Source organism: Carcharodon carcharias, chromosome 10, assembly GCF_017639515.1.
Source record: "Carcharodon carcharias isolate sCarCar2 chromosome 10, sCarCar2.pri, whole genome shotgun sequence".
Lineage (NCBI taxonomy): Eukaryota > Metazoa > Chordata > Chondrichthyes > Lamniformes > Lamnidae > Carcharodon > Carcharodon carcharias.
This window is the reverse complement of record NC_054476.1, coordinates 19,939,336-19,959,338: the sequence shown is the minus strand read 5'-3', so window position 1 is coordinate 19,959,338 and position 20,003 is coordinate 19,939,336. Positions and strand designations below refer to the sequence as shown.

Sequence of the window (20,003 nt, the reverse complement as noted above, 5' to 3'; positions counted from 1 at the left end):
CTTGCAGTGCAGGTTAGGAAAATGCCTACGCCTGAGCTTAGAGCACAGCATGTAGTTGAGTGGCTGAAGCTGCCACCAGTTGGTCAAGTGGAATAGGGAGGAGGTGGGTGGTTTTTCGGACAGCCATGAAACGCACTGACCACTGGCCATGCAAGTGGTGGCCAGCACTCTCCAGCATGCTTGAAAGGGCCTTGAGATGTAGCCGGAGCTGGAGGCTTAACCAAGACAGGTTCTTAGGAGACATATATTAACCCTTGCATCTCTCTCTTTGATGCTGCGGGAGGCGAACATCAGGAACACGGAGCCTGGTGATCTAGCTGTATGCCTCATGGCTTACAGGGAGCAGAGAAGAAGAAGATTGCAGTGGAGGTGCCTGGCTTGGCAAAGGGAGGAGCACCACCCTCAAGATGAAGAGGTGGCAGGGCCTCCTCCAGATGCAGCTGAAGATCCGCAGTGAGCTGCCGCTTGTGGGTGCCTCACTAGACCCAGGGTCTGCTTTTGAGATACTACGGTGTAGCAGTGGCATCCTCCTTGGACTGCAGAGCTGGAGCTGCAGGACCCACAGGAAGAAGGGAATCGAATGGGCCGAACGCTCCCAGAGTCACGTGGGTGGATGGCCCCGGGGTGTGCACCTGCTGATCTTCCTCCCTATGGGTGCCCAAGGGCCTTTGGCTGACTCCTTGAGAGGAAGGGGCACCTGCAATGTGTATGAGATGCCCCAACTCCCTCTTGCGTTGACACTGATGGATGTCAGAAAATGCCTCAGCGATGGAGTGCAGTTCCTGCAGCAGTGTCCTGGGCCAAGGTCTCCATGGTGGCCACCATCCTACCAGTGTTGGCATGCTGGTGCTAACACCTCAGGCTGAAGGCAGACGGACTCCTCCATCATGCCTTGCAATCTGAGGAGTACAGCAGACATCCTTTACTGATGTTCCCGAGCTTGCCTTTGTAGCTTCAGCAACTGAGCTAGAACCGAGTCCAGGGAGTCCTCATCTGACTCAGACTCAGCAGATTCCTGGCCTCCAGCTGTCCTCCGAGTGCTGGCATTCTTGGATTTCCCTGCCTCCGTCTACTGTGTGTCAGATAGTGCAGTCTGATTGTTACCCTGAGGCTAATCGAGATCTAGGTCCCACCGAGATGTGCACTGGTGGAGATTGTGGGTGAGCGCTGTGATAGGTCTGTGCTGGGTGTCTGTGGATTCCGCTTCTGAGGTGTCCTTGGGGCTGGAGTCGATGGCCTGGCTCATGGCCACCCTCGGCTGCTTCCCGGATGTGCCTGCAAGAGAAAAGACAGATAATTAGTGCGTGGCAGAGGACTGTGGAACAGGAGGAATCACTCACAATACCATTGTCTGAAGGATGTTGCAGTGTAGGATCCTCACTTGGTTGGGCAGTGCCAACCTCACCATCTGTGTAGGAACGGTCCACATCCAACTGGATGGCTCTATTTTCAAAGGCCGTGAGGACCTTGATGACAGGCATTCCTCTGCCAGTCTGGGACCTCTCCCTCTTGTTGTGGGCTAGCTTATCCGGCATGGAGACAGATAGAGAAGAGTGTAAGCAAGATGCCTGCCAGGCCAAATGAGAAGGATACCTGGCATGTTTGAAGTATGAGCGGTGCCATGGTTGGCATGAGGACACGATGGGCAGGGGAGATGAGGGTGTTTGTGAGAGAGTGAGTGGTGATGTCCCTTGATTTGGCAGTGAGTGTGAACCCTGTGGATGTGTGATGGGTTTGTGAGTGTGTGAGTTGAGAGTGATGAGAAGAGTGACTTACCCTGGCAGAATGGAAGAGGTCATTCATCCTCTCATGGCACTAGGTGGCTGTCCTGTTTTGGAGGGCGTTGGCGCTCACCACTGCCTCCGAAGCCAGATTGGCGAGCTTTGTGCCTGGTCTTCACCCAGAGTAGGAGCAGAGGAGCTTGCAGCGGCCTTCCATCACGTCCAGTGGACACCCCTGAGAGGCGTCACTAAATTTGGAGTCTTTGCTTTCAGAACCATCTGTCACCTGGAGGAGTCCTGGTATGAAGACATGAAGTAGGCTGCACTCTGGTATACTTTAAATATGGCACCCAGAGCAAGGAAGTGCTGAGGTCACAGTGCGGCAGGCAAATCCGAGCATGTCCGCCAGGGATCTGGTGTGTTTCTCGTGCGTGCATTATTAATGAGGTGGGATGCATTGAAAAAATGGTGCAAAATCCCGCCATTGCGGCTGGCGGGTAAAATGTCTTTTTTCATACCCGCCTCTGCACTTAGAGCAATTCAAGGACATTCCAGCCAATGTCTTTGAATGCTAAGGGGAGATGGTTAGATCCTCTCTTGTTGGGGATGGTCATTGCCTGGCACTTAACTGCCAAATAAGATTCACACCACACATCAGTCCAACTCTGAATGTTGTCCAGGTCTTGTTGTATGTGGGCCTGGACTTCTTTAGTATCTGAGAAGTCACGAATGGTACTGAACATTGTGCAATCATCAGCAAAAAACCCTAGTTCTGACCTTAAAGTAAAAGGAAGGTCATTGATGAAGCAGCTGAAGATGTTTGAACCTCAGACACTACCCTGAAGAACTCCTGAAGCAATGTTTTGGGGCTGAGATGATTGACCTGCAACACCCACAATCATCTTCCTCCTTTCTGGGTATGACTCCAAATGGTGGAGAGTTTTCCCCCGATTTCCGTTGATTTAAATTTTCCTTGGGTTCCTTATGTCACACTTGCTCAAATGCTGACTTGATGGCAAGGGCACTCACTCTCACCTCAGCTTTATAGTTCAGCTCTTTTCTCCATGTTTGGACCAAGGTTGTAATGAGGTCTGGTGATGAGTGGCCCTGATGAAATCCAAACTGAGCACCAGTAAGCAGGTTGTCATTAAGTAAGTGCCACTTGTTAGCATTGTCGACACAATACCTTCTATCATTTTGCTAATGATTGAGAGTAGACTAATGGGGCGGTAATTGGCCAGATTGGATTTGTCCTGCTTTTTGGGGACAGGATATACCTGACCAATTTTTCATATTATCAGGTAGGTGCCGGTGTTGTAGCTGCACTGGAACATCTTGGTTAGGGGTGCAGCTAGTTCAGTGGTTTCTTGATATGCCATAGAGTAAATTGTATTGGCTGAATCCTGACATCTAGGATGGTGGCGACCTCAGGAGAAGGTCGAGATGGATCATCCGCTCAACACTTCTGGCTAAAGATGGTTCCAAATGCTTCAGCCGTGGCCTTTGCACAGGTATGTTGGCCTCCACTATCATGAAGGGTGGGGTGTTCTTTGGAGCCTCCTTCTCTGGTTAATTGTTTAATTGTCCACCACCCTTCACAACTGGATGTGGCTTCACTGCAGAACTTTGACCTCATCTGTAGGTTGTGGCATTGTTTAGCTCTGGCTATAGCATGCTGCTTCCACTTTTAAGCACGTATGTAGTCCTGTGTTGTAGCATCGTAGGTTGACATCCTATTTTTAGGTATGCCTTGTGCTGTTTCTGGCATGCTCAACTACACTTCTCATTAATTCAGGGTTGGTTGAACTAGGTAGAACTAGGTTAGTGGTGAGTTAGTTACTTTCAATCCTGTTGCCTTAAAAGAGAAACGGTATATTTTTAGTAATTCAGTTGAAATTTCTGGGGTTAACTTTCTATCCTGATATTACTTAATAAATGAAGGGAATTATTTTATTCCTAAATACCTACAGTCCTTGTTTCTCCTTCCAACAGAAATTCATGACTCATTAAGCACAAAGAGTTCATGTTGGAACAGAATAATTTTTCAGGCACTAAAATTCTGGAACTTTGTCAATTTTAGTGGTCACGGTTGATTAACAACATCTGCGTCACATTATCTCAGTGGAAACCTTTGGAGATGAGCAGCACGCTGTGTTGTGCAAGAGGGATTATTCATGTAGGTTATTCTGCTTTTCCAGACATAGAGGTTCTGAAGATGAAGCTGGGGATCAAACTGGGATCTTGCTGGCCTGTATAAGAGAGCCACTCCTCTGTTTATAAGATTTTTTTTTTTGCCCCTTGTTGTGCTTCACTCGATTTATGCAACAAACTGTAGCCTATTGAGTGACCAAATGATATGTCCCAGGTTTGTACCAAAATTGTCCCTCTGCCGGGAGGTGTACAAGGGTGGTTCAAAGCTGATTTAATTTTCTGATTTTCTTTCCAGCTGTGAGACTGCTCCTGTTTGCTAGTTGACATGTACCTAATTGGTGTCGGGGATTAATCCACTTTGTGGCCTTGGGCGTAGGTGCTGCTATGCTCAGACAAATCCTATTGCCTAAGCAGCGCCCGGCAGCATGAAGGTTCCTCTTCATTTTACCTTTACCATTTATCAAAAAACACATTGCCAACTTTTAGGAATGAATCCCAAAATCCAACAGTTACATTGTGCCTCAAAGATGGGATGGCACCAGAATTCAATTAAAATCTACACACCTAAATATAGTACTGTGCAGTTTGCACGCTAGACGTATGTGTAACCACCCCTCAGAGTGTTGCTAATTGAGAAGTTGAGCTTGTTGCTGGCAAAGAAAAGCAATCAGTTTTGCACTGTGCCCAATTTCCATTTTCCACGGACGTGGTATAATTAGGCAGTAATGTATCTCGATAGTGCACCACAAAACATACAAAAACAAAGGGCAGAAACGATTATTAATGCCATTCTTGCTCCAATCAGTTAGCCGGTTCAGAGTTGTACATCACCCATCAGTGATGTACTCCTACAGGTGGCATATAAAAAATAGTGTCACTTTCACCAAAAACATTGCAAAATTCCTCTGAACACTTGGATAAGTTCCAGGAGACCATGGTTTCCCATTTCTAGCCTACCTTATCCAACCCTTCTCCCTATATGTTCTAATTGCCTTAGAACATTGAATTATAAAGGAATGGATATATCCATTTGTGCTGGCATCACAGGTTACCTGTGATAACTTTCAATATCTTTATCTTCTAAAAATGTAACCATTGTCCTGTTAAATTTCTGACATCCTCTGTTTCCACTGCTCTTCTGTGTAGACTATTCCACGTGTTTACCATCTTCTACGAGAAGAATTTGCATCTTCACTGTGTATTCACATTTTCTTCTCTAAAATTGAATGGATTTCCCCTTGTTTCACAATTTTTGTTAATATTCTGGAGCCATCATTCTGCAGTCAACTTTATTTTGCCTTGAAGAGCTTGAATACTTCAATAAGATCATTGCTAAGCTGCCTTTTTCCAATATAAACATCAATAATACCAATGGTTTTTTTCTCATATCTCGGTCATCAACATAGTTGCCCTTCCTTATACTCCCCCTAACCTCCCGCCCCCCCCAAACCCCCCCGGCCAGAATGGCCACTCTGTTTTACAGTGTCAAGAATTGCATATATTCGGGTAGTGTTTGCCTTACTAATTTCTGATGTCTTGGGTTGAGCTTAGTGGAAATTTGAATTCAAGTGATGAAAGTGCTATATTAAGATTCATGTTGCACATTCTCTGCTGTTGCTGTACTCTCATGCTCTATCCTTTATTCATGATCATTTTTTTCCTTTCTTCTTCTCTGTCACAGTGTGTCATCCAGGTTATCATCCCAAAGCAAAAGCACAAGAAATGCGCCCACTCAAAGAAAGACCTCTAGGTCAGCTGGTGTTGCTTGTTTTTAGCCCACTGATCGCTTTGAACATTAGAGGTGTCTTATGTGACTGTACCTGCATGGCTAGGCATTTTGCAAACTTGCAAAGTTAGCAAGTTTATCTTAACTGCAGCGCTATTGAGTCCTATTAACAGTTGCTATATGTCCAGCTCCAGCTTTTCCATTTAAAGAAAACTGCATCCTATTTTGTTAAAGTGCGGTAAAATATTTAGCACCCTTCCCCCCACCCCCCAATTTTCCCACTCCTCTGCTGAATGGATTGATTTACTGCTGATGACCCTCTGGTACCTGACCTGAATGACCTTTCCTTATTTATTAGCCCCGACAGTGCCTGTCAGCCAAATATCAGACTGTGTAGCTTCACAACTGAGGCTGTGGCTTGAGTCTGATCCCATCCCTGGCTGATGCTCAAAAATCAGCTATGCATTTGATAAATTTGATGATTGGGAGGCCAGGAAATTGGTTAAGTTGCAGAAATATGAAAATATACGTCCACTGTGGGAATCACAACTATATTTATTGCTGACTTGTCTTGGCAGAGTTTGAAGTTGGCTCAGCACACAGCCTATACCTGGAGTTGTGGATAGCAGTAAAACACTTCTCCAAATCACTCTCGGAACCCCTGGCACAGTAAAACTACAAAAACAATTTACTATTTTAATGTTTTAATTGATTAGCTGGATGTTATAGGTCTCAATAATGCAGCAGAATAGCAAACATAAACAATACCAAATCACCCTGGTCAGCTTTAGTTTTCAATGAACAGACCATGGGGTCAAACAGCTTGCTCTAAATTGAAAACCTGAACCTTGCATGTCTGGTCACAGTTGAAACGCTTATTCTTTTACATTGGAATTGGAGAACAAACTGAAAAATATTAACGAGAAGGTGCTTTACCATATTTCCTCACGCATGCTTGAAAAGTTGGCGAGAGTATGAAATGAACCTGCTAGTGAGTGGTCCTTAACATTATATAAATTCAGGGCATTGAACACTGCAATCCTGTGTCTCGGTTCACCGAGGAGCCAGAATGCCATGTGCAGGGGCTTCTTTCATTTTCTTTGATGTAAAGAGAAAAGTGTGTATCGATCAAGATATCCTTCCACATATTTTAATTTAATGTGTTTGTGAATTGCATTATTAATTTGTCTGCCGGCAATGTAAGTGTTCAGAACCAGATTTCCATTCACTAACTACATGCGTGTTTTCTCAAACATTTCATTTCAATTGCTTAAGGCAATTTTAATAGCCTGTGGTTTATTTTAATCTCTTGTGATCTTGGCATTGTATTGATGTCAGTGCTGTGAAATTTGTCTCAATTCAAAACAGAAAGCGTGCTGTGTGATTGGTTTAAGTCTTTTGTCAGTAACAGTTTTGTTTCTTGTAGTATTGTCCTGTGCTAGTGATTTTTGGTTCGGTCAGTTATTTATTATTTTTATCCATTTGGCTTTAGGCTTCCAGCCCCCACTACGAGATTGTCAGCTGCAGGCAGCGAGACCAAGGCTCGTGCATCCACCAGTGCAAACAACAGGCGCAGTCAGAGCTTCAACAACTTCGATAAATCCAAATCTGGTCACAACCCAGCAGCAAATAATGAAAAAGGTACATGTGTTATCACTTGTTCATTCACATTATGGGTGTCAATTAGGTTCCATTTGCTGTAGACTTGCCTCAGTTCATGCCCCATGCCAGGACATGAGTGCATAATCCAGGCAGGCACTTAAGTGCAGTCGTGAGGGAGTCTTCCTATGCTTGAGGTGCAGTCTTTTGGATGAATCACAATGAAACCTTATCTTCTTGCGCAGGCAAAATTAAAAGTTGCTGCTGCAGGGTAGAAAACTTGTGGCCAATATATGTCCCTCAGCCAACGTCACTGAATCAGATCAACTGGTCTTGATCTCATGTGCGAGTGGTGGAGTCTTTCTGTGTGCAGGTTGTCTGCTGCACATTTTTATCTAGTGATGTGGGCCGTATTGACAAGGCTGCATTTACTGCGTCTCTTTCATTGGCGACAAAACAATCGTAATTCATGAAATGCTCTGGGATGTTCTCAGGATGTGGCGATTGCTATTTAAACTGAAGCTGAAACTATGTTTTAAAACTCTGCACATCACTTTGGGAGGGTGCTTCAAGTTTCGCAATGAGAAACTACAGAGCTAGAGAAAGGAACAAAGCAAGGAGAGAAAATGAGAAGCAATACATAACTGAAGCTGAGCTGAAAATTCAATTTAAACTTCCAGTGTACAAGGAATTTCTCAGGTTTGATCCCCAGTTTGTGCTGAGTTGAGCTGTGTCTTTGGTGCAGATCATACAATTGACCTCAGCACCCTGGGTTAGAAAGGGAGTTGCCAGCTCACTCGGATTGCCCAGGAGTCTCTCAGAATGGGACATGGCCCTCTTGGATCCTGCAAAATGTTTGCGCTTTATTATGAAAAGAAATATCTGCCAATTTGCATCCCTCCTGGCCACAATCCAGTGACCTCTGATGGAAATGCACAGGGGAAAACTTAGCATGAGGATAGCACTGAGCCTGGCTGTGCTTTATGTGCTGTCAAGTAGTTGCCAAGACCCAATGTAAATGTTCGTACATGTGAAATAGATATTTGGGCCAGGTTTCCAAGAATCCCCAGTACCTATGGGACTGTACCTTAGGAAGAGGTCAAAGGTTCCAAGAAAGGTGAAGGCATACTTGGCAAGGAAATAAAAATGAGCTGCATCGTCTAGATAGTATATATACAAAGGAGTGGGGAATAAAAAAAAAATCAATGCACATTTTTAGATCCTTTTTAAATCACAGAATCACAGAATTGTTATGGCACAGAAGGAGGCCATTTGGCCCATCGTGTCTGTACCGGCTCTCCAAATGAGCATCATGACCTAGTGCCATTCTCCTGCTTTTTCCCTATATCCTTGCACATTGTTTCTATTCAAGTAATCATTTATCCCCTCTTGAATGCTTCCATTGAATCTGCCTCCACCACACCTCCAGGCAGTGCATTCCAGACTTGAACCACTCGCTGTGTTTTTTTTCTCACATCACACTTGCTTCTTTAGCAAATCACTTTAAATCCATGCCCTCTCGTTCTCGATCCCTTGATGAGCAGGAACAGATTCTCCCTACCTACTCCATCCAGCCCCCTCATGATTTTGAACACCTCTATCAAATGTTGGAATTCAGCCATTTCCACTGAGATTTTCAGTGGTTCAGTACATTGGACTTGGAATGGGTAACAAATGCTGGCCTTACCAGTGATGTTCACACCACATGAAAGAATTTTAAAAAATAGTTATGTTTTAGTGCAAAGTGTTGCTTTATATCAGTGAATCTGGTGAGGTTTCCATCTCACTCATGCCAGTAGAGGGAGATAGTGTGTGAAAGAGAAAGAAAATTGATATTTTACATGCAAAATATTATCAATACAATTTTACTATTTTTCCTGCTTTCATCTTTTTTTTTCTGGCTGTCATCACCTGTCAAGATGGCTAAAATCTTATGGAATTATTTTCAGCTTTAGATGTTGTTTTTAAGGTTGAAGCTGAGCTAGAAGCAGATTCAATTAAGTTGTTTATAGAATTATAGAATGTTATAACACAAAATGAGGCTGTTGCTGTCATGCCTATGTTAGCTCTTTGAATGAGCTATCCAATTAGTCCCACTATCACCAGCCCTCCCACAGCCCTTTATCCTTAGCCTTGAAAAAATGTTATCTTCAAATAATTGCCTAATTCCCTTTTGAAAGTTATTAGCAAATCTGCTTCCACCAGCTCTTCAGGCAATGCCTGAACAGCTCATTTTGTTTATTAAAATAAAATCTTCTCATCTCCCTCCTGGTTTTTTTTACCAATTACCTTAAGGTTATCACTGACCTTTTTTCCCAACTGACCTTTCCCGGGAGATAAGGCAGTCTGTTGCTAAAGTTTAGAAGGGATTCTGGAGAATTAAGGGAATCAAACATGCCCATCAGTCTATCTGAAAGCAAAATAATGTAAGCATAAGTTTGCAGTGTTGAATTAAAACATTTTCTGATAGTGACATGACAGAAAGTACAGCAAGTGCATTTTAAAGAAACCAACTGCACAGACTGCATGACCCAATCTAAATTATACCAGGACATCAAATGGTAAGGCACTTCTTTTCAAAGTATGAAATTTGAAGGTATAGTCTTAGAATGCAACCAAGATTAACTGAAGGTTACATCCACTGTCCGGATAATTTTTTGGACATAGTGCTTCAGCCCCATGAGGGTCGCAGATGCTGGGGAAAATGGGTTCCCTCTTGCCCCAGGTGCCCAGAAACAGTGCGCGGGCCCACTTAAACATAGTCAAAGAACCCTGACCCCTGGAATTCCTAGGTTTGTGAAATTGGTATTGGGCAGGCAGTTTGTCTACTTCACTGGTCAATACATCATCCGACCTCCAGCCTACAGAGGGTTTCTTTGGCTCAATTTCTTCTACCATTAGAACTGCTTTTCAGGAATGCTTTTCCTTTGTGTTAAACTCTGTACTTGATTCTAGGTAAAATAATTAATAAACAACTTCAAATATCTAATTACATATGGCCAATTTTGCTCTAATTCTAAAGGTTGAAAGCTTGGGTACTTAAAGTACACCATGAGATTTAAGGGGTGATAGTTGAATCTGTCAGTGGGCAGAAAGCTTTAAAAATAAACTATTTTCAAAATATATCCTGTGTCAATATGTTGCTTTAAATCTGGTAAAATAAAAGATTGTTCTGTTTTAAAATGGAATAAATTTCATCTCTGGATCATTTTCAATGCATTTTAAAATTTCTCCCTGAATGAAATAATGAAGAAAAATGCTGATAACAGCTGTTTGCAGTTTTCTCATATTTGGAACATGAAGCATTCTACAGTGTCAGTGCTATTCCTGACATATGAGTGTGACATTTGCCTGTCATCTTTGCTTTTAATGTGATAAAACTGTTGAGTCATTGAATCTTAATATTGCTGGCAACATTTGACATGATGCTTCACAGTGAAACTAAAGACCTGTGCAGACAGTTCACCAAATATAATATGATATGCAGCCACGCAACATAATATATGGGGAGAAAGCATTATTCTATTAAAAAACATGTTTGATCCTTTGACTCAACCAAAATGAAAACTGAACATGGAAATTTCTTTCTAAATATAAGATCTTCATAGGATCTTCTGAGATTTATTTTTATTTTGTAATTGAATCTGTAGTTTAGTTACCAATAAATGTACGAATCATCTGTTATTGTCTATAAAAGAAAGAACTTGCATCTCTATAGAGACTTTCACCATTGGGCAATCCAAAAGAGGTTTGTAGCCAATGAAGTAGTCACTCTTATAAAGTGCAAACACCAATAACCAGCAATGTTACAATGACCAGATAATCCATGTTAGTGATGTTGGTCAAAGGATAAATATTGGCCAGGATGCTGGGGATAACTACTGCTCTTCTTTGAAATAGTGCCATGGAATCTTTTCCATGACAGGGGCCCGGAATTTTGCTCCCAAAGTGGGTGTGTCAAGTCAGGAAGCTCACCTGCTCGTCTCAGGAAAAAGTGCCCCAAATGGCGGAACCTTTGTTCTGGGGGTGCAGGGAGGCGGGGGTGGGGGCCGGGGGGTGGGGTGGGGGGGTTTGCGGGGGGCTGCAGGATGGAGTCAGGCATTGATTTATTTTTTATTCATTGGATGTGGGAATCACCGGCTGGGCCAGCATTTATTGTCCATCCCTGTGTTCAGAGGGCACTTGCTTCTTCACAGTTAGTTATTTCCATAAACATTAGGTCTCCTGGCCCTCATCCTCTCACCCCCCACCCACTCCTCATGCCCATGCATGTCAACTCATGCCAACCCATGCCCTCCACTCACTCCAATGGCATCTCATACCTTCTATGCCCACTTATGACCTCCTCCATCCCTGTGGCCCCTTATAACTCATATGCTAACTTAGTGTGAACTCATGCCCCACACCCACCACCCTATGCTCTTTCACCTTCCATGTCAATTCACCCAATATTCATCATGGGCAGACCTCAGGAGCCATGATAGAATAAAATAAAATTCTAAATATCTATTACAGACTTCACTATATAAAAAAAATTCTCATTCATGAAAGCCCATTCAGTACACTTAAATCCCCTCAAGTATTTAATCATCTTTAGAACAAACATTTGTATTCATAACCTCACATAAAAGACAGCTAACCCTTTAAAATAAAAAACAAAAACAGAATTACCTGGAAAAACTCAACAGGTCTGGCAGCATCGGCGGGGATGAAAAGAGTTGACGTTTCGAGTCCTCATGACCCTTAAATAGAACAGTTCTGTTGAAGGGTCATGAGGACTTGAAACGTCAAATCTTTTCTTCTCCGCCAATGCTGCCAGACCTGCTGAGTTTTTCCAGGTAATTCTGTTTTTGTTTTGGATTTCCAGCATCTGCAGTTTTTTGTTTTTAACCCTTTAATAACCTCAATCAAACTGTGAACTTCTAGCAGCAGCCCCCCCCACCCCCCCCCTCACCCCACCGCCCCCACTATGTTAATGATGGGTTGTGGAAAGCAGTTAAGCATTTATGATGATAGTGTTATGATTCTAGCTGAGGTTACCCCTGGACAAGCCTGATCCCAGAATGGAACCCAGCTTGATAGATTGTAACTTTTAATTGTTTGTCCAGATACTTAGAGAATAGCTACTGAACAGAGTCACAGAAGTCAGCTGATAGACATTTAATAAAAGAATAAAACATCTATTGAACAAGAAAAGATGAACTATATTACAATACTCCTTTACCCACAACTATACCTTTACAGATATATACAGATTTGTAAGAATGACATAAGTTACAAAAGCTATCTTATACTCTAATGTTCACTGTAAGTGCACTGTAAGTAAGACGACCTATAGTCAGATACACCACACTCTGAAACCAAGTGACAGATGCCACCTCAACCAGGTGCTATGGATCTCTCATCAACTCCCCCCAGATGCGTATCCCACCATGAGCCAACTGGTCTCACTGAACGCCATGTTTCACACAAGGGCTTCCAATTTCCACTCTCCAAGAACTTGCTTTGGAATTTTCTCCCAAACTGACACTTTCTCTCAGAAGCCTTCCGCAAGGGTTCACCTCCAGGGTTTAGAACTCTTCTTCCAATGTACTTCTCCCCTGGGTCACCACATGGATTCAAGCTGTCTTCCACATGCTCTCTCTCACCAACTCAGCCGTCAGCAGTACCACTGCTTCACATGCCCATAGCAAAGAGTTACAGACCTTCACTCATCTCTTTGGGCTTTCTTGCCTCTTGCAAGCTATTCTTGCTTTAAACCTGCTTTCTGTAGCTTTTGTTCTTTAAATCTGAAGCTTGGAGCCTTTCTCTCTGCTCTTTATTTTTAACTTCATTAACAAGACCTTTTCCAGGTTTCAGTCCTTCCTTTGACTAGAAGGTCTGCTTGGGACTTTTCTCTGTTTCTTCCCCTTGGATTTTGGGCTCTTTTCTTTACCTTGGGGCTTGCTATCTGTCCCTTTTGCTCCAGTTTCTCTCTGGCAGTTACTTTCAACCAATTTTAGCTTGAGACTGGCTATCTGTCCCTTCTAGGTTGCTTCTGCTTGACAGCTGTCTTGAAACCAACTGAACTCCCACAGCTTCAAAATCAAAAACTGCTGTCTCTAGCTTGTCCGTGTGTTTGTCTACGAGAGGGACCTACTTCTTTGGACCCCTATTGCTAGGCAACAGCACTTTTTTTTCTGCTCTTGTTTGCCTAACTTAACTCACAGTCATAAAACTCTCATTAGCAATGCAAGAGCCTTTTAAAGTTAAACTAAAACTCAACTTGATCTCCTCTTAACACAGTTACAGAAATACAAATCAAGCTTAAACATTAAAGCTAAAACTCAATACTAACACCTACAAATACCAATATAACTTAATTAAACTATCTCTATTTTCTAACAATAGCACTTAGCTGGACAGAGGGATGGGACTTGCAGATCTAGGGTCTGTCCACCATTTTGGATACACTACAAAGCCTTCATGACTCTGTGAAAATCCATGCCAGTGCCTCAGTTTAACATCTCATCCCAGAGATGCCACCTCCAAATGTGCAGCAGTACAGCACTGGAGGTTTTTTATGGTCAAGCTCCTGGAGTGGGACATGAACTCATAACTTTCTGACTCAAAGGCAAGAGTGCTATCTCTTGAACCAGGATTGCTGCGCAGAAGCCTTTGTGGGGGGAAGCTGAAAAGTGATATAACTTGTTACATACAAATGTTTCATTTTCCTCAAAGTACACACTTACAATAAAATTAAAGTCATAGATATGTATCTATAACAAATATTGATTGAATTAGCACCAATAATTATATTAGTTGACCATCATGCATGTGCAGTGGCAGATAGATCATGAAGTTAATTGGAGAAGATCTTCCAGGTAACTTGAGAATAGCTACTGTGATCCTAGAGTTTTGGGAAAGACATGATTCTGAGAAATATAGGCTTCAGTTGTGAGAATCAAATAATGGTCTTTTGTGATTGACATTGCCACCATATTGTCTTGACTCAATAGGCACACATGCAGATTATGGCAGTGTTTCTTCAAAAGGTTGGTTTAAGAAATCATTAGCAAGCTTTTTGTTTCTTATTTCACAGACTCAGACTCCAACTGTAACCCCTTCACTACTATCCAAACTAAGTCAAGGATCAAATCTGATGTGATACACTACACAGTGCACTCACACACAGAGCTATCTAGACTCAATTAATGATTCTTTCCTATTTTCTTCTACATGGAAATTATAGCACAGGAGGCCATAATCTGGCATATTATGCCTTTGTTAGCTCTTCAACTGAACAAATTAGCTTTAATCCCATTTCCTTGTGTTTTACTCATATCCTTTTATATTAATTATCTTCTATCTAATTCTCCCTTATGCTGTTATCATCATCTGCCTCAGTTGCCACTTGTGAAAAGCATTCCGTGTACTGGTAACCCTCTGTATGATAAATCTTTTAATTTACCCCTTTTTTCTTGTAGTGATAATTCAATCTGTACTACATGTTACCTGTTCATTAATCAGTGAAAACAATTTGTTGCTATTTAGCACTCCCAAAATCTATCATTTTATAAGCCTCTATTGGACCCACTTAATCTTCCCTGTTACAGTCCAAAAAAATGCCGTTTTTTTGTGCGTGCACATATTCTTGTCTTTGAAAGATCCTTTATTTGATACATGATCATTGCATAATGCTCTTTAGCAGTGTGTTGGAACTAACTGATACAAGACTGAAAGTAAAAGAAAGATGTTTTCTTTTAAAAATGAAATTCCTGAAGGTGTTATAAATTACTTTGGTATTAGTTGCATATGGCATTCCATTTGACTTTTGTCTGCATTTATTTATGATCTGCTATGAATGGCGAATGAATCATAGACAGAAATGAAATATCTTAGACATGTAATTTAGCATGTGCCTATAATGGACAAGGAGCAACAGCCTGTAACTCCCTTTGTGCTGATATTGAGTGTGGCATTTCTCAACATCTCTAAGTTGTAAGGGAGCCAACTGTCAAACAGTTATGAAAGAGTGGGATCTTTAAGGTCATTCAATGTAAATTTGATGCTTCTTAGACAATGAATCTTATTTCTCAATGAGGGAGGACAGTGCGTTCTTCACCAATGCTTACTTCCGTGCTGCTATTTCCGAGAATTATCTTTGGACTCAGGTTTAAATTAACATTCCTTACTTGCATCAGTTTAATGTTTCAACATTTGAAACGATAAAAAAAGATACACAGGAACAACTGCAAAATCCTTTGAATGTTGCAAATCTAAAATAAAAAAAGAGAAAATGCTGGAAAACATTCATGTCAGGCAGCTTCAGTGGACAGAGAAAGAGAGTTAATGGGTAGAATTTAACGCCCTGCCCAGAGACCATTTCAGAGACGGGGCTGGGGTGGGGGTGGGGTTGGGGGGTGGGGGTGTTGCGGGGGGAGTTTGGGAGGGTGGGGCAGCGGGCAGCATATGATCGGATGGGAGGGAGTGGGTTGGAGATCCTGTTGTTTTCCTGCCTTCCTTCGATTTAGTCCAGGGCGGGAAAGCTCAAGTATGGCTCTCTGTGCCCAATGGAGGCACCTGCCACCTACCACGGGAATGGCGGGACACAGCATAAGGTCCCTTTCTGCCCTTTAAACCCACTCCTCTCGATGCGGCTTCCCCACCTGTGGGCGAACCCGCCCCACTCACCTTTCTCTTGGGGCTCCAGCATCAACCCTGAATGTAGGCCACACTGCAGTACTGGCAGTGGCCACCGCTCCCGGACTAGGATTTCCGGGGGAAATGCCCCTCTGCAAAGTCCGATGCTGACTAGGTAGGGATTAAATCCTACCATGCCAGGATCTCCTGGGAACGGCTGCAGCAGTGGTTGGCAATGATTTTCCAGTTGGTGAACAGATCTTCTGCTGCAACCATTAAATTTAGCCTATGTTTCAGGTCAATGAAGTGAAAGATGAAAAAATACACAGGTGTAATTTCTAATATTTATTTTGCTTTAGGGCTTTGGTGGGAAATTCCCTATTGTTGATCATGGAAGTGCTGTAATAAGGTAGTAGGATGGTGCATGTGAAATGTTAATACTGTGTCCTTACCTTTTGCCTATCTTTTTTTTATTTGTTCATGGGATGTGGGCATCTATGGCTAGGCCAGCATTTATTGCCCATCCAGTAATTGCCTTGAGAAGGTGGTGGTGGGCTGCCTTGTTGAACCATCTATGTGGTGTAGGTATACCCACAGTGCTGTTGGAAAAGGATTTCCAGCATTTTGACCCAGAGAGAGTGAAGGAACGGTGATACAGTTCCAGGTAAGGATAGTGAGTAGCTTGGAGGGGAACTTCCAGGTGGAGGTATTCTCGTGAGTCTGCTGTCCTTGTCCTTCTAGATGATACGGGTTATGGGTTTGGAAGGTGCTGTCTAAGGAGGCTTCATGAGTTCCTGCAGTGTATCTTGCAGATGGTACACACTGCTGCCACTGTGCGTCAGTGGTGGAGGGAATGAATGTTTGTGGATGTGGTGCCAGTCAAGCAGCTACTTTGTCCTGGATGGTGTCAAGTTTCTTCAGCGTTGTTGTAGCTGCACTAATCCAGGCAAGTGGAGAGTATTCCATCACACTTCTGACTTGTGCCTTGTAGATAGTGGACATGCTTTGGGGAGTCAGGAGGTGGGTTACTCGTCGCACTATTCCTAGCCTCTGACCTGCTCCTGTAGCTGCAGTATTTATATGGCAAGTCCGGTTCAGTTTCTGACCCCCAGGATGTTGATAGTGGGGGAGTCAGTGATGCTAATGCCGTTGACTGTCAAGCGGCAATGGTTAGATGCTCTCTCGCTGGAGATAGTCATTACCTGGCATTTGTGTGGTGCGAATGTTATTTGCCACTTATCAGCCCAAGCCTGGATATTGTTCATGTCTTTCTGCATTTGGACATGGACTGTCTCAGTTTCTGAGGAGTCATGAATATTATGTAACTATCAGCTAACATCCCCACTTCTCACCTTATGATGGAAGGAAGATCTTTGATGAAGCAGCTGAAGATGGTTGAACCTTGGACTCTACCCTGAGGAACTCCTGCAGTGATTCCCTGGAACTGAGATGATTGACCTCGAACAGCCACAACCTTTTTCCTTTGTGCTAAGTATGACTCCAACCTGCAGAGAGTTTTCTGCCTGATTCCCATTGACTGCAGTTTTGCGAGGGTTTCTCGATGCAACACTTGGTCAAATGGCATCTTGATGTCAAGGGCAGTCGCTCTCACCTCCCCTCTGGAGTTCAGCTCTTTTGTCCATGTTTGAATCAAGGCTGTGATGAGGTCAGGAGCTGAGTGACCCTGGCAGAACCCAAACTGAGTGTCAGTGAACAGATTATTGCTAAGCAAATGCTGCTTGATAGCACTGTTGATGACCCCTTCCATCACTTTACTGATGATAGAGAGTAAACTGATAAAGTGGTAGTTGGCCAGGTTGGTTTTGTCCTTTTTTTGTGTACAGGACATACCTGAACAAGTTTCCACACTCAAGAAGTTTGACATCAGCCAGGACAAAGCAGCCACTTGATTGGCACCCTCCACCACTGACAAACAGTTGCAACAGTGTACTATGTACAAGATGCACTGCAAGGACTCACCAAACCTCCTTAGACAGCACCTTCCAAACCCACGACCACTATCATCTAGAAGGACAAGGGCAGCAGACACATGGGAACACCACCCCCTGGAAGTTCCCCCCCCAAGCCACTCACCATCCTGACTTGGAAATATATCGCCGTTCCTTCATTGTCACTGGGTCAAAATCCTGGAACTACCTCTCTGACAGCATTGTGGGCATCCCTACACCACATGACTTCAGCAGTTCATGAAGGCAGCTCACCACCACCAATTAGGGATGGGCAATAAATGCTAGCCTAGCCAGCGATGCCCACATCCCATAAATGAATAAAAGAAAAGTGCCACTTGATTGCTGATGACCCCTTCTCTCACTTTACTGATTATCGAGAGTAGACTGATGAGGTGTCAATTGGCCGGGCTGGATTAGTCCTGCTTTTTGTGTACAGGACATACCTGGCAATTTTCCACATTGCCGGATACATCCCATTATTATAGCTATACTGAAACATCCTGGCTAGGGCTGTGGCAAGTTCTGGAGCACGAGTCTTCAGTACTATTGCCGGAATGTTGTCAGGGCCCATAGTCTTTGCAGCATCCAGTGCCTTCAGCTGTTTCTTGACATCACGTGGAGTGAATTGAATTGGCTGAAGACAACCATCTGTGATGCTAGGGACCTCCGGAAGAGGCTGCAATGGATCATGCACTCGACACTACCGGCTGAAGATTGTAGCAAATGCTTGAGCCTTTTCTTTTGCACTGATGTACTGGTTTTCCCTATTATTGAGGATGGGGATATTTGTGAAGCCTCCTCCTCCAGCGAATTGTTTAATTGTCCACCACCATTCACAATTGGATATGGCAGGACTGCAGATACGATGTGTTGGTTGTGGAATCGCTTAAGTCTGTCTATCACTTGCTGCTTATGTTGTTTGGCATGCAAGTCGTCCTGTGTTGTAGCTTCACCAGGTTGACACCTCATTTTTAGATATGCCTGGTGCTGCTCCTGGCTTTGCATGAGCACTTTATAGAAGGAGAACTTTGCAGGGTTGAGCTTCCTGTTGTCATTTCCAGTGCTTAGGTTGATGCTGGGTGATCCATCCCGTTTTATTCCTTCTAGGCCTTTTAGCGGTTTGATACAACTGAGTGGCTTGCTAGGCCATTTCAGAGAGCATTGAAGTGTCAACCACATTGTTGTGGTCACATATAGACCAGACCAGCTAAGGAAGGCAGATTTCCTTCCCTAAAGGGCATTAGTGAACTAGATGGGTTTTTATGACAATGGTTTCATGGTCATCATTAGACTTTTAATTCAATTTCAATTGAATTCAAATTTCACCATCTGTTGTGGTGGGGTTCAACCTTACCCAGAGCATAACCTTGAGCCTCTGGGTTACTAGTCCAGTGACAATACTACTACACCACCAACTCTCCTGTCAGAGGCCAGTGGCCTTGGTTGAACCAGGCTGTTGGTAATCTTGGCATAATATTCGACCTGCACTGGCTTCCAATCCCTCTCCATCACAAAGGCTGCCAACTTTGACCTCCAAAACATTTCTGACCTGTGGCTTACCTCAGCCCATTGCTGCTGTTACACTCATCCATATGCTTGTACCCTCCTGATTTGATTGTTCCATTGCTCTCCTGGCCTGTCTCCCCACTTCCACATTAGATAAGCTTCAGCTCAAATGTAGAATGCTCATCCTCCTGTTTAAATTCCTTCATGGCTTTGTCCCTCCCTATCGCTATAACCTCCTCCAACCTCATAAACTCACTTCCCCCCCCTGAAGTCTTGATTCCCTGGATTTTGGTCTCCCTTCACTCCACCAGCGATTGAGGCTCCATGTTCTGGAATTCCCTCCTGATTTCTCCATTTCCTTCTTCTCCTTTAAGACCTTCCATAAAGCTTACCTTTTTGACCAAGTTTATGGTTGCCTCTACAATCTCCTTTGGTTTGGTATTTATTTTTTGATTCCATCTCTGTGAATTACTTTGAAACACTTCATTAGGTTTAATGTGCTATACAATTACATTTTTTCTCTTAATATAGGCAAATACATTATGCAAGTGACACCCTTTATTTTTTATGTATTGTCCAGCTCACAATTAATGTGTACTCTATCCTTTCAGGTTTTCTGTGAAATGTTTTTATTTGAAAAAAGGTGGGTTTGAAATCTAAATGGTGACCAATCTTTACTCAAGATTTATGGCCACATATTGATAATGA

The 20,003-nt window shown here is 43.2% G+C and overlaps 1 protein-coding gene across 1 annotated transcript in view; it reads left to right on the top strand.

Moving 5' to 3' along the window:
- Positions 1-20,003, top strand: part of nav2a (neuron navigator 2a) — a 315,479-nt gene that overhangs the window by 3,771 nt on the left and 291,705 nt on the right. The window contains exon 2 of the mRNA XM_041197259.1: positions 7,091-7,239. Coding sequence (XP_041053193.1) covers positions 7,091-7,239 — 149 coding nt within the window. The remainder of the gene's footprint in view (positions 1-7,090; positions 7,240-20,003) is intronic.